General features: G+C 35.6%; 1 protein-coding gene across 8 annotated transcripts in view; it reads right to left on the reverse strand.

The window, feature by feature from the left end:
- The window catches only part of CD163L1 (CD163 molecule like 1), a 91,814-nt gene that overhangs the window by 11,693 nt on the left and 52,551 nt on the right, over window positions 1–27,570 (reverse strand). For 6 of the 8 annotated variants that reach the window (XM_055358589.2, XM_055358590.1, XM_055358588.1 and 3 more), the window contains 10 exons: window positions 20,520–20,840; window positions 17,255–17,569; window positions 16,836–17,150; window positions 16,386–16,478; window positions 15,997–16,311; window positions 14,875–15,195; window positions 10,863–11,171; window positions 10,431–10,463; window positions 9,576–9,686; window positions 8,725–8,820 (listed from right to left, as the gene is read on the reverse strand). In XM_055358589.2, coding sequence (XP_055214564.1) covers window positions 8,725–8,820; window positions 9,576–9,686; window positions 10,431–10,463; window positions 10,863–11,171; window positions 14,875–15,195; window positions 15,997–16,311; window positions 16,386–16,478; window positions 16,836–17,150; window positions 17,255–17,569; window positions 20,520–20,840 — 2,229 coding nt within the window. Of the gene's footprint in view, window positions 1–2,725; window positions 2,825–8,724; window positions 8,821–9,575; window positions 9,687–10,430; window positions 10,464–10,862; window positions 11,172–14,874; window positions 15,196–15,996; window positions 16,312–16,385; window positions 16,479–16,835; window positions 17,151–17,254; window positions 17,570–20,519; window positions 20,841–27,570 lie in introns of all 8 variants that reach the window. The other 2 variants (XR_008670506.1, XR_008670505.1) reach the window with 2 other exon arrangements.

Below are 27,570 nucleotides of genomic sequence, written 5' to 3' on the forward strand. Positions count from 1 at the left end.
AGCCCCAAAGACAACAGGGGAGACTAAAACAAGGGCACCAGAAGAAATATTAGCCTCTGACACCTACAGCTACAGCAAACAATAAATGCAGCTTAATCCCTCGCCAGATAAATATAAAACCTTACACCAACACTCTCTTTACCTCAATTCTTTGTGTCCACTATATATCATGTCTGACTTTCTACAAAATAATTACAAGGCACACTGAAAGACAAAAAACAGAGTCTGAAGAGACAGCAAGCATCAGACCAGACTCAGATGTGAGAGAGATGTTGAAATGATCACACCAGAACTTTAAAACAACTAGGATTAATGTGTTATGGGATCTAAAGGAAAAAGAGGACAACCTGCAAGAACATATGAGCAATGTAGGCACAGAGATGGAAGTTCAAAGAAAGAATTAAAAATGCGAGACATCAACAACACTGTAATAGAAATGAAGCATGTCTTTTAAGGGCTCATCAATGGACTGGACACAGCTGAGGAAAAAAAAAATCAGTGAGCTTGAAGAAACATTAATGGAAACTTCAAAAACTTAAATGCAAAGAGAAAAGAATAAAAAAGACAGAACAGAATATCCAAAAATTGTGAAAGAACTACAAAAGATGTAACAGACATACAATAGGAATGCTAGAAGGAGAAAAAGGTGAGAAACAAGCAGAAAAATATTTGAAGCAATAATGACAGGATTTCTCACAACTAATGACAGAAACCAAAGCACTTATCCAGGCAGCACAAAGAACACCAAGCAGAATAAATGCCAAAAAAAACCAAAACAAACAAACAAAAAACCCCGGAATTTAGGCATTCATATTCCAACTGCAGAAAATCAAAGACAAATAAAAAATATTAAAAGAAGCCAGAGGAAAAAAATTGTCTATAGAGGAGCAAGATAAGAATTACATTGAACTTCTCTTCAAAAACTATGCTAGCAAAAAGAGTGAGTATAACATTTAGCGTGAAAAAAAGAACCATCAACTTAGAATTCTGTATTCAGGGGAAAGTATCCTTCAAAAGTGAATGAGAAATAAAAGATTTTCTCAGACAAATAAAAATTGAGGTTATTTGTTGCCATTACAGTCACCTTGCAAAAAATTATACAAGAAATTCTTCAGAAAGAAAGAAAATGATATAGTTCGGAAGCTCTGATCTACGAAAAGAAAAGGGAAGCATTAGAGAAGAAATAAATACAGGTAAAATAAAACTCTTTAAAAAATTTTTACTCTTATTTGATCTAACAGATAAATTTGCTCATCTTCATTCCTGAAAGTTATTTTTTCTGGATATAGAATTCTGGATTGACAGTTCTTTTCATTTAGCACTTTAAAGACTTTGTTTAATTGTTTCCTGACCCCTTTAGAAATCTGTATTCATTTTAATTGTTGTTCCTCTAAACACAATGTGTCATTTTTGTCTCCTTGCTTTTGATATTTTTCCTTTGTGTTTGATTTTCAGTAATTTGAGCATGATGTGTCTGGGAATGTATATATTTAGTTTGGTGTTTGCTAAGCTTCTTAAATCTATGAATTCATGTCTTTCAACAAATTTGTGAAGTTTTCAGCCAATATTTCTTTAAAAAAAATTCCTGCACCATGTCTAACTTCTCTTCTTTCCTAACACTCCAATGATATGTACATCTTTTTTTTTTTTTTTCAGATGGAGTTTCGCTCTTGTCACCCAGGCTGGAGTGCAATGGTGCGATTTCGGCTCACTGCAAACTCTGCCTTCCAAGTTCAAGCAATTCTCCTGCCTCAGCCTCCCAAGTAAGTGGGATTACAGGTGCCCACTAACACACCCATCTAATTTTTGTATTTTTAGTAGAGATGAGGTTTCACCATGTTAGCCAGGCTGGTCTCAAACACCTGACCTCAGGTGATCCACCCACCTCGGCTTCCCAAAGTGCTGGGATTACAGGCATGAGCCACCACACACCACCAGTATGTATATCTTTTGATATATTCCCATGGATTCCTCTCTTCCCATTTTTAAGGTATCTTTTTCCTCTCTATTTTATTGAATAATTTCCATTGGTCTATCTTGAAGTTCACTGATTTTTTTCTGTTATCTCCTTTCTGTTGTTGAGGCAATGCAGTGATTTTTTGAAAAATTTTCAGATACTGATATTTTTAATTTTTGAATTTCCATGGGATTGCTTCTTTCCTGAAAAGATTTCTCCATTAGTTTCTGGAAAGTTTGGCTTTGCCTCATAGAATATGGCTATAATAGCTTTCATGCTGTTACAGTCTTTGTATGATAATCCAACCTCTGTTTAATGTAGATTGGCAACTGCTGGTTGTCTATTCCATGAGAATTGATTAGATACTCCTGGTTGTTTGTATGTTGGATAATTTTGGTTCGTATGTTGGATATTTTGAATATTTTGTTGTAAGACTTCTGAGTCTTACAAAAGTTTTGTTAAAACACTTTGGAGAAAGTGGGTTTTTGGTTATGGTTTTGCTTTGTTTTGTTTTGTTTTGTCTTGATTTAGCAAGTGATCAACCCAGTTAGGTTCAGATTGCAAGTTCTGTCTTACCATCTCTGGTGGTTTATTTAGTGTCAATTCAGTTCTCAAAGACTTTGCTATTCTGTTTGGGTATGCTTTTTGTATGTACCAATATGAGTTGTTCTGGGATTTGAGTAGTATATATATATTTTCATTCATTTCTCAAAGACTTTGCTGTGCTTCATTGTGTATGTTCTGCATAATTGCAGCTAAAAGGTAAACCTGGTACTTGTATTGCTTCAAGACCTCTTCTCCAGATCCTCCCTCTATGCGATTTCCTCTATGTTCTCTAGCTTCCAGTGGCTTCTTTTTCTATTTTCTCTGGCAAGAAAATAAATGGGTTATCTCACAGTTTTATTTTCTCATACTGCAGTAAAGGTTCACATGACTAGGAAGTAATAAGAGAAAAGAGAATGAGGATTTTCCCCAAACTATTTGCATAACAGGGGTCATTCTTTTATGCTCTGCTATTCAGAGAAATAAGTCTTCTCTCAAACTTAGTTGCCTGTGCCACATTGGCTGTAGCAGGGCAGATATGCTTTTGAAACTGGACTAGGGCTAGGGTGAAGACAGCAAACTAAAAAATAGGAAGATTCCCCGTATTCCCTGGATTTCCCTTCCCCTGTCCTCTGGCCAGAAAGATGGGCTTTTTTAGGAGTCCAGGAAGAAAAAAACACAAACAGAAAATTTACCATCACGATCACAATAGTCTTTCCTCAGTTTGACATTTCTTTTCAATGTGTTATTTACTTTTCAGAGTCCCAAGATTTTTTTTAAGTGTACGATTTGGTGAAATGAAATACATTCAGTTTTTTGTGCAACCGTTACCACCATCTATCTCCAAAATTCTTTTTATCTTGCAAAATGAAACTCTATACTAATTAAAGAATAACTCCCCATTCTCCCTCCTCCAGCCCCTGGAAACTACCATTCTACTTTCTGTTTATATGAATTTGATTGCTCTATGTACCTCTTATAAAGTGAATCATGTAGTATTTATCTTTTTCCGGCTGACTTGTTTCACTTAGCATAATATCCCTAAAGTTCATCTACATTCCATTGTATATATACACATACATGTAAAATGGAATATTTATATATATAAGGTACATTTGTATATTATATATACTATATATTATTTTTATATATTATATATTACTTATATAAATTATACATATATAACATATATAATATATCATATGTATTATTTTTATATTATATATTACTTATATGTTATAGATTATATATTTAATATATTACTTATATATTATAGATTATATAGTAATTATACTATATAATTATATTAAATTATATAAAATAAAATATGAAATCTAATATAATATAAATATATTAAATATATATTATATAACATAATTACAATTATAGATAATTATATAGTATGTTATTTATATTATATATCATATATAATTATGTGTTATTACATTATTCTAATAATTTATTCTGTAAGATAGTATATATTAATTAATATATTAAATTAATAGTTATTGCATAACTATGTATTAATATATAATATATTATATTAATATAATGTAATTTATATCATATCATATTAATATAATATAAATTTATATCTTATTATAATATAGTATAAATATAAATATATAATATATAAAATTATATAATTCTAATATAATATATGATTTATATTAATATAATTATACTATAACATATAATATTAATATATAATAATATATAACATAATGGTAAAAGTAGATCTACCATTTGATCCAGCAATCCTCCTACTGGGTGTCTACCCAGAGGAAAAGAAGTCATTTTATGAAAAAGACATTTGCACATGCATTTTTATAACCGCACAATTTGCAATTGCAAAACCAGCCCAATCAACAAGTGGATAAAGAAAATGTGGTATATATATGCCATGGAATACTACTCAGCCGTGAACAGGAAATAAATAAAGAAATTAAGAAAATTAAGAGATTTTTTTAAAAAATGGAAATGAAAACACAACATACTGAAATATATGGGATACAGCAAAAAACAAAAATATACACGAAATAACAGTACTAAGAGGGACGTTTATAGCAGTAAACACCCACATCAAAGAGTAGATAGAGACCAGCCCGACCAACATAGTGAAACCCCATGTCTACTAAAAATACAAAAAAAATTAGCCAGGCATGGTGTCATGTGCCTGTAATCCTAGCTGCTCTGGAGTTTGAGGCAGGAGATTTGCTTGAACCCAGGAGGCGGAGGTCGCAGTTAGCCGAGATTGTACCCCTGCACTCTAGCATGGGTGGCAGAGTGAGACTCCATCTTAAAAAGGAAAAAAAACAAGTAGAAAGACTACAAATAAAGAGGCTAATGGTGCACCTCAAGGAACAAAAAAAGAAAGAACAAACCAAACCCCAAATTAGTAGATAAAAAGAAATAATAATAATAATCAGAGAAATAAATTAAATTGAGACTTAAAATCTACAAAGGAGCAACAAGATTAAAAAGGTGATTTTTTGGAAAGATAAACCAAATTGATAAACCTTTAGCTGGACTAAGTAAAAAGAGAGAAAACTCAAATAAATAAAATCAGAAATGAAAAGGTAGACATAACAATTAAGACCACAGAAATACAAAGAATCATTTAAAAATATTATGAACAACTATAGACCAACAATTTGGAAAACTTAGAAGAAACTGATATATTTCTAGTCATATACAAACCTACCAACACCGTGCCATGAAAAAATAGAAAAGTTCAACAAATCAATAACAAGTCATGAGATCAAAGCCATAATAATAATAAGAAAAAAAAAAAACCTCTCACTAAAGAAAACCCCAGGACCTGATGCTTCACTGCTGAATTCTACCAACCATTTAAAGAAGAACTAATGCTAATTTTATTCAAACTCTTAATGAAATTGAAGAGGAGAGAACACTTCTAAACTCATTTTATAGGGCCAGCATTACCCTGATACCAAAACCAGAAAATGAAACAACAAAGAAAGAAGACTCCAGGCCAATGTCACTGATGAACAAAAATGTAAAAATCCTCACCAAAATACTAGCAGACTAAATTCAACAACAGATTAAAAGATTTTTCACCACAATCAAGTGAAATTCATTCCAGGGATGCAAAGATTGTTCAACATGAGCAAATCAATAAAAAAGTGATATATCACATTAACAGAATCAAGAACAAAACCCATATGATCATGCCAATAGATGCTAAAAAATCATTCATAAAATTCAACATCGTTTTATAATGAAAAGCCTCAACATACTGGGTATAGAAGGATCATACTTCAACATAATAAAGGCTATGTATGACAAATCCACAGCTAATATGATACTCAATGGGGAAAAATAGAAAACATTTCCTCCAAAATGTGCAACAAGGCAAAGATGTCCATTTTCTTCACATTTGTTCAACATAATACTGGAAGTCCCAGCCAGAGCAATTAGGCAAGAGAAAGACATATGGGGCATCCTAGTTGGAAAGAAAGAGGTCAAGTTAGCCTTCTTTGCAGACAATATGGTTTCATAGTTAGAAAAATCTAAAGACTCCACCAGAAAACTGTGAGAACTAATAAATACATTCAGTAAAGTTACAGAATACAAAATCAACATATAAAAATCAGTAGCATTTATATAACCCAATAGCAAATAACCTGAAAAAGAAATCAAAAAGCAATCCAATTTGCAATAGCTATAAAGAATATAAAATACTTAGGAATCAATTTAACCAAGAAGTGAAAGATGTATACAAAGAAAACTATAAAACACTGATGAAAGAAATAGAAGAGGACAAAAAAAAAGAAGTATATTTCATGCTCATAGATGGAAAGAATTAATATTGTTAAATACCCAAAGCAATTTACAGATTCAACGCAATCTCTTTGAAAACACTAATGACATTTTTCACAGAAATAGAGATAACAATCATAAATTTTAGATGGAACAACAGAAGGCCCCCAATAGCCAAAGCTATTCTGAGCAAAAGAACATAGTTGGAGGCATCGCATTACCTGACTTCAAAATATACTACAAAATTATAGTAACCAAATCAGCATGGTACTAAAACAGACACATAAACCAGTGGAACAGAATAGAGAACCCAGATATAAATCCATGCATTTATAGCCAAGCCACTCTCTGCAAATACACCAAGGACACACATTGGGAAAAGACAGTCTCTTCAATAAATGGCACTGGGAAAACTGGATAACCACATGCACAAGAATGAAACTAGACTCTATCTCATACCATATAAAACACCAAATAAAAACAGATTGAATAACTAAATGTAAGACCTGAAACTATGAAACAACTAGAAGAAAACACTGGGAAACACTCCAGGATATTGGTCTGGGCAAAGATTTTTGGGTAAGACCTCAAAAGCACAGGCCACCAAAGCAAAAATATAGACAAACGGGATTATATCAATCAAAAATCTTCTGCACAGCAAAGGAAACAATCAACAAAGGGAAGAGACAACCCACAGAGTGGGAGAAATATTTTTAAACTATCCAACTAATAACGGGTTAATAATCTAAATATATAGAGCTCAGACAACTCAATAGAAAAAAACCAACTAATCTGATTTTAAAAAATGGGTGAAAGAACTGAATAGACATTTCTCAAAAGAAGACATACAAATGGCCAATATGTAAATAAATGCTCAACAACACTAATAATCAGAGAAACATAACTCAAAAAGAAAATAAGATATCATCATACCTCAGGCAGAATGGCTTTTATCAAAAAGACAGGAAATAATGGATGCTGGCAAGGATATGAAGAAAGGAGAACCCTCATACACCATTGACAGGAATATAAATTAGTATAGTCATTATGGAAAACTGTATGGATTTGCCTCAAAAAACTAAAGATAGTATTACTATACGATTCAGCAATTCCACTTCTGGGTATATATCCAAAAGAAAGAAAATTATATATCAAAGTGATAGCTGCACCATGTTTATTGCAGCACTATTTATAATAGCCAAAATATGGAAGCAGCCTAAGTGTCCCTCGATGAATGAATGGGTAAGAATATGTGGTATATATACGCACACATTTTTAGCCATAAAAAATGAAATCATGTTATATGTAGTAACATGGTGGAACTAGAGGTCATTATGTTAAGTGAAATAAGCCAAGCACAGAAAGACAAGTATCCATGTTCTCATTCATATGTGGGAGCTAAAAATGTTGATACCATTAAGATAGAGTGTAGATTGGTGGTTATCAGAGGCCAGAAAGGGTAGGGGAAAGGAAGGATAAAGAGAGGTTGATTGAGTACAAATATACAATTGTAAGAAATAAAACCTAGTGTTTGATAAATCAATAAGGTGACTATAATTTACAATAATCTATACATATTTCAAAATAGCTAGAAGAGAATAATTCAGATGTTTCTGGTATAATAAAAAGACAAATATGTGAAGTGACAGATATCCCAATTTTACTAATTTGATCTTTACAAATTATATGAATGTACTAAATTATCACATGTACCTAGAAACTATGTACATCAATACAAAAATAAAGTTTAAAAACAATGTTAATTAAAATAACAATGAGATGCCACTTATCAAATACTAAATTAGCAACATTATAAAAGATGAAACTATTTAGTGATTATTCAGTAAAATACATTCTCATTTATAACTCAGAGGAGTAAAATTTGTTATAGCTATTAGAAAGTCACTTTGCCAGATGGTGTTCATTGTATTGTCACAGTAATTCCATTATAAGTTATTTCCAAAACAGATTTAGTTTTATGCACTGTTTTGTCCACACTGTATATCATAATAAAATTACTTTAAAAATAATTATAAATGTACAAATATAGATAAGATTCAAGGAACTTAGCCACCATATTAAAATAGAATGTAATGAAATTGGAAAACAATTATTGTTTATTGGGTTTGTAATGAAACTGTGGACAAGGTATTTGACTGATTATTAGAAGAAACAATACTTTTTATTTTAGTCTTCTCTGCTTGGTGCCTCTGCCATGAACTAAATATGACACTGACGATGAAATAAGTGAGAATGTATATTCCAGTTTTCTTAACTTTGAGTCATATTTTATTTTATCTATTCCCCGTTTGTTTCCCTTTCGCGTATTTTGTATAAGAGGCTGAGACACATCTCCATCGAGTGGGAGTTCCTAAATATCAGCGGTATTTCCTCATATTCCCACCCTCTCCATGGAGTGCGGCCCCTGGAGTTGCACAGACCTGAGGTTCTTGTCCCATGTGGGTCCTCTCTCTTGAGGCAGGTCTCCATCTCATGGAATAAATTCTCCTCGAGAGAACCCCTCCTTCTGGTTGAAACTGAGAATGGATGCTTCATGGTTAGGATTCAAATTCAAATGGCCTATCCCTTATATTAGGACACTTAATGCTAAGGTTTGACACATATTAATCCCTCTGAGCTAAAATCCAATGGCTCTTTCAGCACCTACCCCTGCTAGTGAATTTTTTACATTTTTAAAATGTATCCTCCTTTTTCTCCCTTGATATTCTTCCACTTTTATTACCAAGTTCTTTACATAGTATTTACTATGTGCTGGCCATTTTTCATACAGATGATTAATTTATTTAACTATCTTAACCTGACGAGGTAAGACTATTATTATCTTTACAAATTAGGAAATTGGAGTTTGGAAAGGTAGTTTCTAGCCAAAGGCCACACAGCTAGTAAATTATATAAGTGGTGTTCAAACCCAGGAAACTCTTGTGCTTAATCCTCCACCATGCTTCTACATTTTCTATTGGCTATTTCTGCAGTCTAGATTCTGAACCAAAACATACAATTACCTTCCTTCTATCAGCTAAGATATTTGCCTATCTGACTCATCGTCTGTATGGCAAGCTACAGCTTCTAAAAGATTACATTTGTGTAAATGGAAATTGTGGATTGGCTGATTCTTGATCATTCCACATGTTTCTGCATTTGGCCTGGCACTTTCCAATCCATCTCACTCAAAGTGGCAAGTGCATTTCTTCCATTCTGCAAGAATCCCCCATCCTGTGTGCCCTTGGTGGCAGGTAACTCACATTTTATGCAGTCCTAGTGGGGATCTCACCTCTGAGGGGCAGATGTTTTTGTTTCTGAACTCGGCACCACGTGAGAAATAGAATAAACAGAACCAGGAGAAGGAGCCCAAAGATACTAGATAAAATAAGTGCTAAATGACCTGTATAGAAATTAAGCATTGATAAGTATTAAACTAGTAGATATCAATTGTGGGTTTATACATTGTAAAAAAAACTGGTTCCCTAGTTGCTGAGAAGAATAATGGCTATGCATTTCAACATATTCATGAACAGTACGTAATCTTTGAGAGCTATTTTAGATGAAAACTATCTTGGAACAACTGAATCCAAATCTTTCCATAATTCTATTGCCCTAAATTACTTCCAATTTTATGCAAAAGATTTGATAACTAAACCTTTCCTCTTGCATTGCATTCACTACTAAAACACCAGAATCAGAAAATACTAGGGCTTGAGCTGAGCTGTTTCTTTCTTTCTTTTTTTTTTTTTTTTGAGATGGAGTCTCATTCTGTCACCCAGGCTGAGTGTACTGGCACGATCTCGGCTCACTGCAATCTCTGCCTCCTGGGTTTAAGTGATTCTCCTGAAGCTTGAGCTGTTTCTGCCAGTCTCATAAAGAGTATTTGAGAATCTAGAAAGATAACTCTATCTATGAGGGTACCATGAGAGTCTTATCCTTCTCTGCATGTAAAAAGGATTTTTCTAGAGAGAAGGACTGCATAGCAAAGCAGTCACAGAGCTATTGATACCACTGGCTGCGACCCACAGACTCATATTTCTGCAGTCCCCAGTCTTCTTCGATTATCATAGCAGTTTCTGCCCTCCCTTGACCTTCCATGTAGCCTTAGGTATTTGTGTCAGCACTGATAGGCAGAAGACTATACCTGAGGAGGCATTCAGTGATTTCAGCGACTGTCCTGAGAGAGAGAGAGAGAGAGAGAGAGAGAGACGTAAAAATGAATGCAAAGGAACTGGGTATTTCTTTTTATATCTCCTGTGATTATCGGATGTCATTTAAATATCCTTTTAACATCTCCTGTGAATATTGGATGTCATTTAAAATATCAGTCAGAATCCTCTTGCTTCAAAGTCTAAGGCCAAATCCAGCTTTCTTCCCTCAAAATTATGGGGGCTATTTTAGATAACGGTGGAACATTATCTTATTTAGTTGTGGAAAAACGTTAGTTTAACATAGCCTTTCATTCTTCAACAAGAAATCCTAGTATCTTCAGCTCATCTCTCTGAGTGAGCCTGTTTCCCAGTGTTCTCTACCATTAGTGGGAGGCTCAGTTTGAGTGCAGCCTTTTCACACTTACCAGAGCACCTCACGCCAGCATCTTCCTTGTGTCCACAGTCACTCTGTCCCCAGGGTTTGGCATGACAGTCCCATAGAAATGACTCATTTCCTTTGCACCTCATGTCATCCAACCAGATGGTTCCAGTTCCCTGGCCAAACGAAGCGTCCCTCAGGGCAGCCAGAGCAGAGCCACAGCCCAGCTGCTGACACACCACTTCCGCCTCGGCCAGGTCCCAGGAGTCATCACACACTGTGCCCCAGGAGCCTGCGTGCCAGATCTCCACTCTCCCAGAGCACTCGGTGTCTCCTCCACGCACTCTTATTCTATCTACAAAGGCACAAAACATGGCTGTCTTTACTCCTGAAGGAGGTTGTGGGAGAATGCTGAGGTAGAAAAACTTGAAAGTAGCAAATGTGCTTGATGAATATGGGTGTGGTAAGGAAGGCAGAATTTCAATGTTACATAGATTAGACAAGAACCTGTGAAGTGAATAAGCCCCTATACATGACTGTGGTTTGTCCTAGTCACACTCAAGGGGTGAAACATCTCCAGCGAGGCCAAACCAGATATTCATTTTCTACTCTAGATGTTTGAAAACAAAACATATTGATTTCATTTTCCAAACTTCAGTGTCCTATCTGACCCAAACATCCTATCTTGCCCCTCTCATTTTCACAATTTCTCCAAATATAACTAATGTTCATTTGGCTCAAGTTTGATCTATATAAGACCATTGCTGCTTCTGTGCCCTCCAATTATCAGTCCTTTCTTGCCTTCACTTTACTCCCTGTAAGTATGTATACTAAAATCATGACTACAAACACTCTCTTTCCCAAATGAACAATGCTTTGGCACTAGTGACCTCTCGTCACATGGCTGTGTACAAATGCAGGATAAGCCCAACTCTCTACCTCCTTTAAGCCGGTTCCTGAAATACTGAGTTTCACTGCAGATAATTATAACTGGGGTCATTTTAAACTTGCTGCCAAAAAAGTCTGCAGGATCCTCAATATTTTAGAATGATCTTATCATTTTTATGTTTCATTCTTTATTATTTTGTTAAATGTTTTTTCATATTCTAAGCCTCTGCCTTACCTCTGCCCACCAACCACATGAAGACCAAAAGAGAATCTCGGGATTTCTCTATTGGATTTTAGTTCCCGTAATAGTATAGGAAAAGTTACAGTTTCAGTAGATAATTAACTTTTAGGTAATTTGGCTTCTATTCAAAAGGGTTTTTTTGATCTAAACGTCTCATCCCCCGGTCTGATAAGTCATCCCCAAGTCCTCAAACCTGATAACTTTCACATGCACCCTTTAAAAAATTTCCTTTCTCCTTGTCATAAGAGCCCCTCTCCAGTTACCATGTTAACTCTTTTCTCTCTCTCATAGCCAAACATCTTGAGTTTATTTTTTCTCGTCATTTTTGTAAATCTCCTGCTCATTAATAAATACTTTTAGACTAGCTTCTACCTCCTACCAAAACAGAGTGCATCATTGAATGGCCTATATAATAACAAATTCAGAGTATGGTTTTTAATCCTACTTCTTTGCTATGGTTTGGCTGTATCCCCACCCAAATCTCAAACTGTAGCTCCCATAATTCCCACATGTTGTGGGGGGGACCTGGTGGGAGGTAATTGAATCATAGGGGTGGGTCTTTCCTGTGCTGTTCTTGTGATAGTGAATAAGTCTCACAAGATCTGATGGTTTTATACATGGGAGTTCCCCTGCACATGCTCTTTTGCCTGCCACCATGTAAGACGTGACTTTGCTCCTCCTTTGCCTTCAGCCATGATTGTGAGGCCTCATTAGCCATATGGAACTGTGAGTCCATTAAGCCTCTTTCCTTTATAAATTACCCAGTCTCTGGAATTTCTTTATTAGCAGCATGAGAACTGACTAATACATTCTTTCATCCTTTCACAAAATTGACTCAAGAAAATGAGAATAAGCCAATAGTCCTGGACATTCTTTTTAAGTATTAACAAATTACTACCCAAAATAGCTATAGTTATTCTCTTTCAAATATTGAAACACAATGATTTTATTCCATATACTATTAAAGATCATAAAAGCTGGCAGAATTCATCCTAGTTTATATTTCAACAAATCTCCAATGCTAATATCAACAAATATAAAAAGAGCGCTAAATAAGATATACTGCATAGTATCATTCATATACATATAGATGCAAATTTTTAATATAAAATATTGATAAATTAAAACTTAAGATAGTTGAAATCCAAAATTTCAGGTAATATAATTGATCAAATAGGAAAATAGATTTTGGGAAGAAAATATTGAGAAATATGCTTAAAATAATTTTCTATATATTTAAGGATATTTAATGTGATGTTACTTAAAATGGAAAAATAACTTGAATTTTCTACATGTCCAATGACAGGGATTTGGTGCATCAGATTATTGTATATCATATGGTAAAAAATATATATGCTTTAGCTTGAGAAAATATTGCTAAATCAAAAGAGCAGGCAGCACAAATATGCAAGTATAACATTTTGCAATAAATATATATGAATATATAATATATATTATATATATATTATTATATATACGATTTATATATATATGAATATATATAAATATATAAAATATATACACACATATGATACTCAAGAGTGTAATATCAGCTAATATATCATCAACTGATCATGGTATTATAGGTGATATCTGTGTTTTTTTCCAAGATTTCTGGGTTTTTTTCAAATTTTTTGTTTGGGGAATGATATTATTCTGTGATAAAATTACAATAGTAAAAAGAAGCAAAATGCTTAAAAATATGAACCACAAATAGACAATATTCATAAATAATGTCCATATCCACTACTAACCAAACCCATGCAAATTATGTTGATTTAGGTGAAATTTTAATTTGGGAAGGTATGTGTATGTCTGTGTATATGTTTCTCTCTGTGTGTAACATTGGTGGGAAGGGTGAAATAAAATCAATGCTCTCATACTGGGGATAAGAATGAAAACTAATACATAGGCTTTCTGCTGGAGCAATTAACTAGTACATATAAAGAATCATAAAAATGTTCACTCATTTTACCCACTCATTTTGGGACTAGAAATATAACCTTCAGATATAATCAGAGATTCACCGAAAATGAATAAGGATGCTTATAATGGCATTATTTATACTAGTTTGACATTGAGAAATAGCCTTAATACCAATAATCACATGGTTATTTATGTTCACATGATAAAATATTGCATGCCATTTGAAGGCTATTCATTGAAATTAGAATATATTTACAGTATACGTTTACATATAAAAGTAGGATACAGATATCCTAAATATAGTGTAACACTACATTACATGCATATATATCATACTATATATACATATACATATATAGTATCTATATTTCATATACACAATCATAACTTTAAGTTTTTGTACAAAAGGAAGACTAATAGTTAATGTTTCTGAATATTAGTAATGGTTATTTTTGATAATCAGATTAAACGTGGAATGCATTTTATTATTTATAATTGTACAATTTCTAAAATCTCTACAATAAACATATTAAATTTTAATCAAATAAGACAATTTACAAGTGTCTTATAAATAATCAACTAACTTCCCATAGTAAAATGTTCTGCAGGAAAAAATAGAGCTGTTTAATCTCCATAATTAATTCATATTTCCTCAAAAGTTCTGAGCTTTCTAGAATTTCTAAGACAGTATACATATTATATTTTTCATTTTTTAAAACACTGTAATTTTTTATGTGTTGTTATCCTTTTATGTGCTTTCATCCAGCTTCTCACAAGGAGCTTAAAGGAATCAAAAGAGACAATATACATTTTTAAATACCCTGTAAAATACTAAACCAAAATAATAAAATTTCAATATAGAACAGATGCGATAAATCAGCATTTATTGTCATGCACTTTTCAGTGAGTCTGCCATGTGCTCCTGAATGGAAAGATTTGCTATTTATGGTAAGTTATATTTCACAGGGCTTCAGTGACAGCTGGTGTTTAGAAAGATACCCACCTTCACATGTGATCCAGGTCTCTTCTGCTGGGCTGGAGATTCTTCGCTCCCATGGGGCAGACAGGCACTGCCATATGGAGATATGTGTTTTAGGACACTGAATGTCATCCACCCACATGAAACCAGAGCCTGTCTTAGATAAAGGGGCGAGGCTGACAACTCCATTCTCCCCACAGCCCAGCTGCCTGCACACAATGCCTGCTATGGCTGTGGTGATGTTCCTCCTGCCGATGCTGCCCCAGGTCCCATTATAGAAGACTTCCAATCTCCCAGCACAGCTCTCTGTTTCAGTTTCACTATAGAGCCTCAAGGCTGTGAATTCTACAGAGAAATACAAAACTTAGTATTAAATATTTCCTTTGGAGTTGGAAAATCCCTCCCCAAGGAATCCATTTTTCCCATGGAAATAATACATTAGGGCTCACAATACAATTTCATAAATCACTCTAACATATTAACAGCATAAATCTGATGGAAACTAAGGGTCTTGTAAGATTTCAGGATGAGTGTGGGTTTCCCAAGAATAGTATTTGAGCTTTAAATTTGCATCAACTTAAGTTAAAATGCAACCTTCTACATTCTACTCTCGAACATAAATTCAATTCAGAAAATAATCAGGAGGTTAACCCCATTTGCAGGGGTGTCCAAGGGAGAGGATACAGTTATGGGTTCTTAGTTTCTGCTTCTGGTCAGGCTAGTAAAGCCCCTTCCTCATCCCTCTTTCCTCCTGCCACTAGAGACAGAAACTAATAACCATGGCTTCAGGCTACTAAAAGCCTAAAATAAAACAAAACAGAACAACAAAATAAGGCAGATTGGACACGGTTGACAGTGTGTTCTCAGAGCCAGAGTGGATGTCATGTAAGGTCCCTTTCTTGGGGTCTAACCTTCTCTGACAGTAAGACCAATCTTTTATTCTTCTCAGTTATGAATGATACCCAGACAAATGTAATATGACAAGGGTATTAAGAAATCAGTATAAGAGAATAGGATTAAAACCAAGTGGATTTTTTGTTTGTATTCCTAGGCCATACACTTTTCACTACACTTTACAATTGTGTTGTGTGTGTGCAAGTGTGTGCACGTGTGTGTAGAGGAGGGTGAAAAGGTAGCAGCACAGACCTGAGCAGATGACCCCTGCGTCCTCCTTGTGCCTGCAGTCGTGCTGCCCCCAGCCGCGGGAAGGGCACTGCCACAAGTGGGACTCCGTTCCTGTGCAGTTCAGGTCATCCAGCCAGATGGGCCCTGACCCCTCCCCAAAGGGAGCAGAGACCGTGGCATTGAGGGCCACTCCACAGCCCAGCTTTCGACACACCACATGGGCATCGCTCAGGTCCCAGCCATCATCACAGATGGTGCCCCAGAAGCCGTTGTGATAGATCTCTACTCTCCCGGCACAGCGGCTGTCCCCATCCACTAGGCGGAGCCGTTTGTCCTCTTAGAGGAGAAAGTCCAGTTAATAGGTCACATTCTTTAGAGTTGCAGTGTTTCCTAAAACTGATTCTGCTTACCTGAGCAGATCAAAGCACTGCCCTCTGGAACTGCAGACAAATATGGGTCAGATACATTTGCGAGGCATGGAAACAGTGGCTGGGTCAGGCTTCCTGGTGGAGGGTGCAGGAAGTGGGGCAAAAATAAGACCAAAATACGTGGAAAAGGTTGAAGAGTTCTGTAACAACATGGAATCTGCAATTGTGGTAAGGACTTTTCAAACCCTGCCGTCTATTGAAATCATTTTTATTAATGATGTCTACTCGTAAATCCCAAACACAGAGGTGTTAACTTCCCCTTAGGAATGGTCCTAGTTATCATTATTTCTTACATGTTACTCTTTGACTGTCATGCCTATCCTCCCTCCACCTGCACCCCCATTTTCTTACTCATCTTTCCTTTAATCCCAACTCCCTCTACCATGTCTGGGCTATACTGACAGTAGTTAACCATAAGCACTATTCTCTTACCTGTGCAGATCACAGAGACAGTATTTCCATGGATACAGGGAGGTGCTCCAAGAACTGTCATTTGACAGTTATCCAGAAGTGACTCATTCCCTAAGCAATGAAACCTGTGTCCCCACACACGAACACTTCTTTCTCCAATATATTTTCCTCCTGTGGTTGAGAGAGCAGTCCCACAGCTGAGCTGTCTGCATACAACACGGGCATCCTCTGGGTCCCAGTGGGTGTCACACAGTGAGCCCCAGTGTCCAAGCACGTTGATCTCCACTTGCCCGTCACACTGGGATTTGCCATTCACAAGTCGGACATCTGTATATCCTAGGAGGAGACAAGGCCATAGAAGAGACATCATGACTTACCAGCTCCAGCCCCATACTCCCCATCTCTAGCCCCAGCCAATTAAGATTATTTAAAAATCTCACGGGAACAGACAACTCCAACTTCTCTGCTGTGGATACAAGTGTCTTCCGGATGTTGAACAATGGGGCATAATGCAAGGTGAGTTTCACTCCCTTCACACTGGAACTTTTCGGCCCAAGTTAGACCATTCCCTTTTCCAAAGTGATCTCCCACAGAAAGAGATATGGCATCTCCACAATTTAATTCTCTGCACAGCACATTGGCAGCATGAAGAGAGAAATCAGAATCACAGACAGAGCGCCATGTGTCTGCATGTTTCACTTCAACACGTCCAGAGCAGGGCATATCAGCTCCAACCAGCCTGGGCTGCCTGTGGGCTATAAAATAATATTTCAAAGGTTAGTTTTTAGGGTTTTCCAATATCTATCCATGTCTCCAGTCTCCATATCTAACCCCAGAGCAATTTTTCTCCATTCATCATTAGAACATCCCATTCGTAGGGGCTCAGAGGATGAGATTAGCAGTACAGACTTAAATTCATAGATCTGGATTACATACCTATTTTCTATGTCTTGGTGACCCACCAATCCTAGATTTAGAACTCATCAGAAGGAAATGAATTGCACAATTTGTTTACATTAAAAAAATACTAAGTAACCTCAGCATTAAACAACACATGTGAAGATTTGTAGGGTGTAATATAAGAATAGAAAGACTTCTACTTACTGGTTAGATCCCAGCAATCCATCTAAATGAGTAATTTATAAACAACAAAAAAATACTGCCCATTATTATGACTCTATTCTTTGCAGCAAAACTACTTATATTAGTAATGTACGTTATCTGTCTCCAACCCAGGCATTTTTCCAAACTCCTGACTCATTTATCCAATTTCTACTTAGCATTTCCATTTGGATTTCTTATAGATATCTCAATGTGAATTCTTTGGAGTCCTTTCAAACATCTATCTAAGGCTGCAGACTTCCATATTTCTATTGATGGAACTCCACCATTCCAGACATTCAAATATTTTGAAATAATTCTTGACTTCCATCACATAGTATATCTCGCCTTTCAGAAAGTTTTGTTTTCTGTATTTTCAAAGTATGCCCATAATCCCAAAACTCACCCCTTCAACCCTAGCGCCTTGATTGAGCCACCATCATTACTTGCCTGAGTTACTATAATAGATTCCTACAGATTCCCTGTTTCTATAATTATTCCTCTATAGTTCATCTTTTAAAAAAAATAAAAATCCAGAGAGGTTATTTAAAATGATGTATCAGGTTAAATCAGTATTCTGCCCCGAATCCTCCCATGACTCCATATTTCACTCAGAGTAAAAACCTAAACTCCTACAAAGACCTGCTTGTCCCTGAGTGACCTTCCCCTGCTCATTTACCCCTTTTGGTGCCAGGTCCTGATGTTTTACTTATTGCTCTTCAGCTGCATTGGATTCCTTTCTCTTCTTCAAACATATCAGGCATAATCTTGCCCCAAGGCTTTTGAACTGGCTGTATCTCTATTTGTATTTTCCTTCTGCGTATATGCATATAACTGACTCTCCCGTGACCTTCGAGTCTTTGTCTACGTTTCACCTTTTCAGTAAGGCCTACCCCAATCATTTTATTTGGAATTTCATTGTGTCACATAAACACTCTGGATTCTATTTTCTAGTTCTATTTTTTCCTATAGCCTCTAACATCAGCTAATAGCATATATTTTACTTCATCACAGAAAGTGATGTTCTTTTGAACAGCACTACTCTAGAATCTCCTATCAATAAAAAAAATTGAGTAACTCCCCTGAAGATTATATTCCTTTTTAGTCATCACCTTATTTATTTCTTCCCCTTAAAATACAGCTTTTTAGAAATAGTCTATGCCTATTATCCCAACATCTTTACCTCCCATTTCCTTCTCAACTTGAAATGATCTCCTTTTTCTAATGTGACATAACTACTTTTATTAAATTTATTCATGACTTCTCTGTTGCTAAGCTTAGTGGAAATTGTTCAGTTTCATCTATATTGGCCTCTTAGGGCTTTTTTGGAATCGATGTCCCCATCTTTTTGAAACTTCTTCCCTTGGCTTTAGCGATGTGACATTCTGCAACCACTGTTCCTCAGTATGCTTTTCCAACTTCTTTTATGTCAATAAACTATTAAATATTATTGTTCCTCAGGGCTAAGAGCTCCTCTTTCTTGAATCTAGGCTTTAAAAATTCTCAATTTACATTTTATTCCTAGATTTAGTTTCCATCTACATATGTAGCACTCTAATAGTTATATCTCCATTCAATACAAGTCTTCTGATCATCTAAATCTCATATCCAGTTTCCTCCAACCCTCTTCATTTGATGACTGCTTTACTATTACCTCATATTTCACACATACAAAATTGGACTCATCATCCCACCCTCTCTAAACTGCTCCTCTTCCAAGATTATCTTTCCAGATGATGACACTGCAGTGCACCCATCTGCTTAGTCTAGAAACCTTTACCTTTATTTCCACATTCAGTGTATTCAGTTCTGCTGGTTTCAGCTACTAAATATTTCTGAAATTTGGAAGCTTTTCACCAGCTCCACAGTGAGCATCCTAATCAAAATTCCATATCTTCCCTAGAATTATTCAACAACATGACTCCCGGCATCCAATAGCCTCCTCTCTCCAATGCACACACAGACACACACACAAACACACACACACACACCCCACACTGCAGCCACAGTGCTGTCTTTGAAATGCAAGTTGTATCATGCTTACAACCTTCAATGATTTATCATTCACTTTAGAATAAAGTTCAGAATTCCTATTCCATAAATAACCTTTCCCTTGCCTACATATCAAGACTTTATTATAAGTTTTCCCCCTTGTTCACTTGGATCTAATACCTCTTCTTTCAACCATCTTTTAGTTCCTGGAATAACACAAGCTTATTCCCAGGTGTGTTACTCGAATAAAATACTACTGTTTAAATTAATCTTCCCAACACTTCTTCATATGATTAAATCTTACCTGTCCTTCACATCTTTCCTTAACTATCACTTCACAGAAATATTCTCCAAATCTGCAAGTAAGTAATATCTTCTAATTATGCCTTCTCATTTCATCTTGTGCTTCTACTTCACACAATTTTAAATAAACAGTTACTTAATTATATATTTTTATTATATACCTGTCTTCTAGATAGAGGGTAGGATTACTTTTATCTAGTTCATTTACTTTTGACCTAATACTGTTAAATAGCCACTTCATAAACACGTATTAAATAAGTGCAAAAATAAATAATTAAATACATATGTTTATCTTTGTCCAGAAATTACCTGAGCAGATCAAACTTGCTTCCATATTTAAATGACACGCAGTCTGTTTCCACTCCCATCGTATACAATCCCAGAGAGAGGCTTCCCCTCCAGTGCAGCCAGAATTCGACATTAAGATGTGTAATGTTCTTTCTGTGAAATGAGGCTCTCTGGAGACCCTGATTGCAGACCCACATTCAAGTTGCCTGCAAACAACTTCAGCAATGTTCATTCCCCAGCCATTAGCACACAGAATTCCCACGGCACCCTGGACTTTCACCTCAACTTTTCCAGCACACCTGCTGCTTCCACCCACAAGCCTCAGCTCCATATCCGATGCATCTGAAACCGAATACCACAATGATTTTAGAGAAGCACTCTATGTGAGACATTAAAGATTCTTATCCATTCATGTACACTAACATAGACCAGTGGCCAAAAGTTGAGAGACTGTTTAGGTCCCGGCTTCACCAGTGTTTAATTTTATTTTTTACTTTCCTTCAAACTTAATTTTCCTTTTTATTGGATAAAAAATAAAATAACAAAAGTACACCAAGGTATGTTTCAATCCATGAACATTTCTGGCTTATAAAGCAAGGATATAGTTTTACTCACAAAATCTTATCAGAGACTTAGGATAAAAAATAGTGTTACTTAATGGCCCTAATTCTTGCCTGAATATTTGAAGAATTACATATTACATGTTAGATACTAAAGAGAATGTTAGGAAGAGGTGATATAATTTAATGAAAAGTCAAGGAAAAACTGCATAGGGCTGTGATATTACCAAATCCAGAAAAATGGAGAAACTTGCCTATTAGTGATGCCAAATGAAGTAATTCTAAAAAGAAATTGGAGCTCGGGAAAAGAAAACACAAAATTCACTGTATGTGAGAAGAGGAGTAGGTAAGTTTTTTTTTTTTTAATGAAAAATGTTCATCATCACTAATGATCAGGAAAATGCAAATCAAAACCACAATGCAATACCACCTTACTCCTGCAAGAATGGCCATAACCAAAAAATCAAAAAAGAATAGATGTTTTCATGGATGCAGTGGAAAGGGAACACTTCTACACTGCTGGTGGGAATGTAACTAGTACAACCGCTATGAAAAACAGTGGAGATTCTTTAAAGAACTAAAAGCAGAGCTACCATTTGATCCAGCAATCCCACTACTAGGTATCTACCCAGAGGAAAATAAGTCATTATCTGAAAAAGATACTTGCACACGCATGTTTATAGCAGCATAAATCGCAATTGCAAAAATATGGAACCAGCCCAAATGCCCATCAATCAACAAGTGGATAAAGAAACTGTGGTGTGTGTGTGTGTGTGTGTGTGTATACACATATACATACATATATGTGTGTATATATATACACATGAATGAATACTACTCAGCCATAAAGAGGAATGAATTAATGGCATTCACAGCAACATGGATGGAATTGAAGACTATTATTCTAAGTGAAGTAACTCAGGAATGGAAAACCAAATATTGTATGTTCTCACGCATAAGTGGGGGGCTAAGCTATGATGATGCAAAGACATAAGAGGTCTCAGGGGAAAGGGTACGAGGGGTCTGAGGAAGAAAAGACTACAAATTGGGTTCAGTGTATACTGCTTGGGTGATGAGTGCATCAAAATCTCACAAATCAAAACTAAAGAACTTACTCATGTAACTATTACCATCTGTTCCCTAAAAACCTATGGAAATAAAAAACTTTTTAAAAAAGAGGAAACGAAGAATTAAATCAGAAATTAATTCTGAGCCTAATTGAAAGAGTCAGCTTTTGAAGGAAATTTTGACGTAAAATGAAATGAATCTCATTCTAGAAAGGTTACTTTATCTTTTTAGGGCAGTTTGGTAGCTTTGAGTGTGCTGTGGCACACTCTGTGAAACACAAATAATATTGCCTACTAATTTGAGAATATATCTAATTATATAACAATGTAATACTTCTTTATCTAATTAAAAACTATAAATGGTATCAGCTTCTTTTCTATTGTTTTAGTTAAAAATAAAAATTCACATTATTAAATGTCTGTGTGATATCATACTATTTTTCTACTTTATATACTAAATTATATTAATAGGTTTATTAACTGCCTAATGTTGACAGATCTGACATGTCAGAAAATCAACTCTGACTTTGTCTGACCAGATCAAACCTGACCAAGTTACTTCCTATTGGCCTTGAGAAGAAGAAAAATATAATTAACGTGGTCTAGAGGACCTGGAATGTCTGTCCTTTCCTATCACTTCAGTCCCACTTCCTGCCACTTATAAAACAGCTGAATGAAATTTTACTACATTGGTTATTTTGATATAATCTTGTGTAGATATGAGATGATTCTCTAAATAAAACTCCCATTCAGCAGAAAAATAGAGTTGCAATGTATTTCCATTTTAAGCCTATTTGTTACTCTGTGTCTTTGGAGCTCAGTGACAGGGTTTGTGAAACATGAATCAAGATCTGTTTGTAATTGGCAGGAGTTTCAAAACAATAATCATGTGAGGGTGGTAGATCAGTCTTAGCAACTTTACCATAAAAGTAAAAAGAAATTTTTTTAAATGGGGCTTATTTTAGATACTGACGTTTAGAGAGCTATAATTTTGTGTGTGGTGGTGGGGAGGGTGGGGAGAATAAAAATGTATATCTTGTAGGAATCTCTATCAAAATTGAGATTCCCTGAAAAGGTGTCTAGAAACAGATGAACTTTCTTCATTAAATGAACTACTTTAAATATAAGGGAAAAACATATTTCACTGCTTTGTAGCAACATATTCCACTCTGAGAGAGAGTCTTAGGTGGAAAAACAGTTGATGTAGGTGATTCAGCATAAAAAGGTGACATCATATTGACTTTTAGGCTTTTCTGAATTAAAAAAATATATATTTATATGTAATTGTTTTATATACATAATTATATATTTATATATAATGGTTTTATATAGAATTGCTTATACATAATTGTTTTATATATAATTATTTTAAATATATATATACACACACATATATATATATAATTCTCAATATGTAAAACAATTATTACCAATAAGAAAGTCTGTAGTTTACAAGACAGATACAAGCACAGAGAAGAAAGGTGTAGGTAGTTTCTATGGATTGGAGTTGGGTCCCGTGTTCAGGAACCCTCAACTCTCTTATTGAAAGACACACTGATATTCATGATTATGGAGAGAAGAACTTTCCCTTAAAAGAGAATAGCTCAAGGGGGAGGCTTCAAGATGGCTACTAGAGGCACCCAACACTCACCACCAAAAACGATCAAAACAGCAAGTAGATAATTTCACAATGAATAGTGTCTAAGATAGAACACTGGAATCCAGCAGGGAAGTGATAGGGAACAGATCCTTCTGAGGCACAGAGAGAGAAAGAAGTGAAGCAACTGTCTGGCTAGGATTGACTGGAAGCCTGGTATGGATCCCCACTGTAGAAAAAGAATAAATGAGAGATTCCTAGCAGTCCACATTCCCACTGTGGGCCCTTGCAATCCTAGCCATGGGAGAGCCCCTCAGCTTCTGAGGGCTCTGAGACTAGTACAGGGAGCTGCCTAGAGTTTGCACAATAGCGTTGTTCCAGAGGGGGAGTTTGTGCTGGGTCCTACATCCCAATCCCCAACCCCAAGACCCAAGTAACTCCAGCATGGCACCATTTTGAGAGTCCAGCTCCCACAAGATTGCATCCTGTCCTGGGCCCCAGTAAGCCCTACATCTCTACATGTCTAGAGCCCCACTGATAACCTCCCTTATCCATCTGGAGGGCTGCAGTGGTGCCATGCTGGCTGGACTGGCAGTGTGTCTAGGTCCCCAGCCATCTATTCCACACAGTGTCTGATGTACTGAGAAATGGATAGTTCACAGAGGAGTGTTCCCCCATGATAAAGAGAGCTGAAGCATCTCCCCAGAGCCTGAGAGCCACCTGTCTGGGGTCACTATCACTGATAGCAACCCCACTTCCTCGCAGCAGCAGGGACACTGTGCACTTTCATGAGCCTTCAGTGAGCCTGAAAATGGCTTGCCAGGATGCCATACAAGGACCTACATGGAGGTTTGCCCCACCTGCTACCACCTAAGCATGCCACCCAAGGGCCTAGAAATTGCCCTATTCCACTCACCATAGTCTGTCCCTGTGTGCAACATCAGTAGCCTTGAGGACAGACCTGCACTGCTGGGTGCCACCACTACCTCCAGCACCCACCTACACGTGCCACCTGGGGGCCTGGAGAATTGCCTGCCCAGCACTGCTAGCACCAGTGTATACCGGCTGGGAACCTGACAGTTGGCCTGACACCACTACTGCCATTGGTGACACCATGCATGTTACCTAGGGGCCTGAGAACTTTCCCACCTGCCTAACCCAATGCTGCCACTGCTGGTAGATAAGCAAGCCACCTGGAAGCCCAAGAATTGACCCACCTAGATCAACTCACATTGGTGCTTGCATATGCCACCTAGGGTCCCATGGACAGGCATGGTCAGCCTGCTGCTACCACCACCACTGAGGCTCAAGGACTGGCTTGTCTGGTGTCCTTATTCCTAGCAAAGCTTCACAACAGCCTTAACTAATAGCCACAGTCTAAGCCAAAGAGGAAATCCCAGACACTCTTCACACTGATTATCACTGAAGAAGTCATGGAGATTACACTATAGCATGCACCCAGGATCAAAGATAAACTGCCCTACCCAACCAACACTATAGCTATATCTACAACAAAAAGTTTTCCTCTATGAAAGCCAACCCCAAAATATGAAAGCAACGATTTTATACCAGATGCACAGATATCAATGTAAGGACACAAGAAACATAAAAAGGCAAGGAAACACGACACCTTCAAAGGAACACAATAATTTCTCCAGCAACACATTTCAGCAAAAAGAAAATGGATGAACTGCCTGAAAATAATTTTAAATAATGTTATTAAAGAATTTCAGTGAAACACACAAAAAAATTCAGATAAATAATACAAATAAATTAGAAAAACAATTTAGGATATTAATGAGAAATTCAACAAAGAGAAATCATAAAAAAGAAACAAACAGAAATCATGGAACTAAATAATTCAATGAAAAACATAAAAAAATACAATCAAATAAAGCAGAAGAAAGAATTGCAGAACTTGAAGATAAATCTTTGAAATAACCTAGTAAAAAAAAAAGAAAGAAATTTTTTTCAATTAAAAATCCTTTGCAACACATGGGACACCATAAGGTGACCAAATACTTGGATTCTGGGTGTTCCAGAAGGAGAAGAGATGGATAATGGCATAGAAAACTTATTTAATAAAATAATAGCGGAAACTTTCCAGGTTTTAAAAGATACTTAGATATCCAGATACAAGAAGCTGAAAGATCTCCAAATTGATACACCTCCTCCCACAAAATGTATTCTCCAAGGCACATTATACTCAAACTGTGAAAAGCCCAAGATAAAAAAATAATTTTAAATACAAGAAAAAGATGGCCACTCATGTGTGCAAGGAAACCCAGATCAGATGAATGGGGATTTCCCAGCAGAAATCTTACAGGCCAGGAAAGAAAGGTATGGTGTATTCAAAGTGCTAAAAGAAAAAAATGCCAGCCTAAAATATAATACCCAGCAAAGTTACCCTTCAAAAATGAAGGAGATATAAGGTCTTTCCCAGATAAGCAAAAAATGAGGAAATTCATCACCACTAGATTGGTCATACAAGAAACACTTAAGGAAATCTATATCTGGAAGTGTATATCATCATGAAAGCACATGAAAGTATAAAGCTCACTAAGCAGACAAATGAGAAAAAAAGGACCCAAATGTTACCACCATAGAAAACCACTAAACAGCAATAATAAATAATGAGAGAAGAAAATAAAGGATATATAAAACAACAAAAAACAGTGAATATAATGACAGAAATAAGTCCGTACCTATCAACAATAACCTTGAATGTAAATGAATTAAATTGTCCACTTAAAAGATATAGATTGGCTGAATGGATTAAAAAAAACAATGACTCAAATATATGCTTCCTAGAAGAAACTGAGTTCAACTGTGAAAATAGACATAGACTGAAAGTGAAGGGATGGAAAAAGATATTCCATGTAAGTGAAAACCAACAGCAAGTAGAAAAGTAGAAACAGCTATATTTATATCAGATAAAGTGAACTTTAAGTTAAAAACTGTAAAAAAAAAAAAAAAGACAATCATCATATAAAGATAAATTGATCAATTTATTAAGAGGCTATAACAATTCTAAATACATATACACCCAACAATGAAGCACTCAGACATATAAAGCAAATATTATTAGACCTGAAGGGAGAGAGTGACTCAATTACAATAATAGTTGGCACTTCAACTATTCATCTCAATATTGAACATATCATCTAGACAGAAAACCAATAAAGAAACATCAGATAGAAACTAGACTTTAGACCAAATATACCTAATGGACATTTACAGACTATTTCACTCAACAGCTGTAGAATATACATTCTTTAAATCAGCACATAAAACGTTTTCCAGAATAGACCATATTCAAGGCCACAAAACGAATCTCAACAAATTTTTAAAAATTAAAATTATATAAAGTATCTTATCAGACCACAGTGGAATAAAATTGGAAATCAACGACAAGATAAATTTTGGAAACTGTAAAAATACATGGAAATTAAATATGTTCCTGAATGATCATTGAGTTAATTAAGAAATTAAGAAGGAAATGAAAATATTTCTTGAAACAAATGAAAATAGAAACACAACATACCAAAGCCTATGGGATACACCAATAGCACAGTTAAGAAGGCATTTATAATAAAAAAAGCAAAAAAGTAGAAAGATTTCAAATAAACAATCTAATGATGTATCACAACACACTAGAAAAGCAAGACCAAACCAAACCCAAAATGTGTAGGAGGAAAGAAGTAATATAGATCAGAGCAGAATTAAACAAAATAGAGCCTAAAAACCAGTACAATCAATGAAACAAAAAGCTGACTTTTTGAAAAGATCAAACTTTTGCTAAAAGAAGAGCGAAGATTCAAATAAAAATCACAAACAAAAAGAGAAAC

Source organism: Gorilla gorilla, chromosome 10 (assembly GCF_029281585.2).
Source record: "Gorilla gorilla gorilla isolate KB3781 chromosome 10, NHGRI_mGorGor1-v2.1_pri, whole genome shotgun sequence".
NCBI classification, from domain to species: domain Eukaryota; kingdom Metazoa; phylum Chordata; class Mammalia; order Primates; family Hominidae; genus Gorilla; species Gorilla gorilla.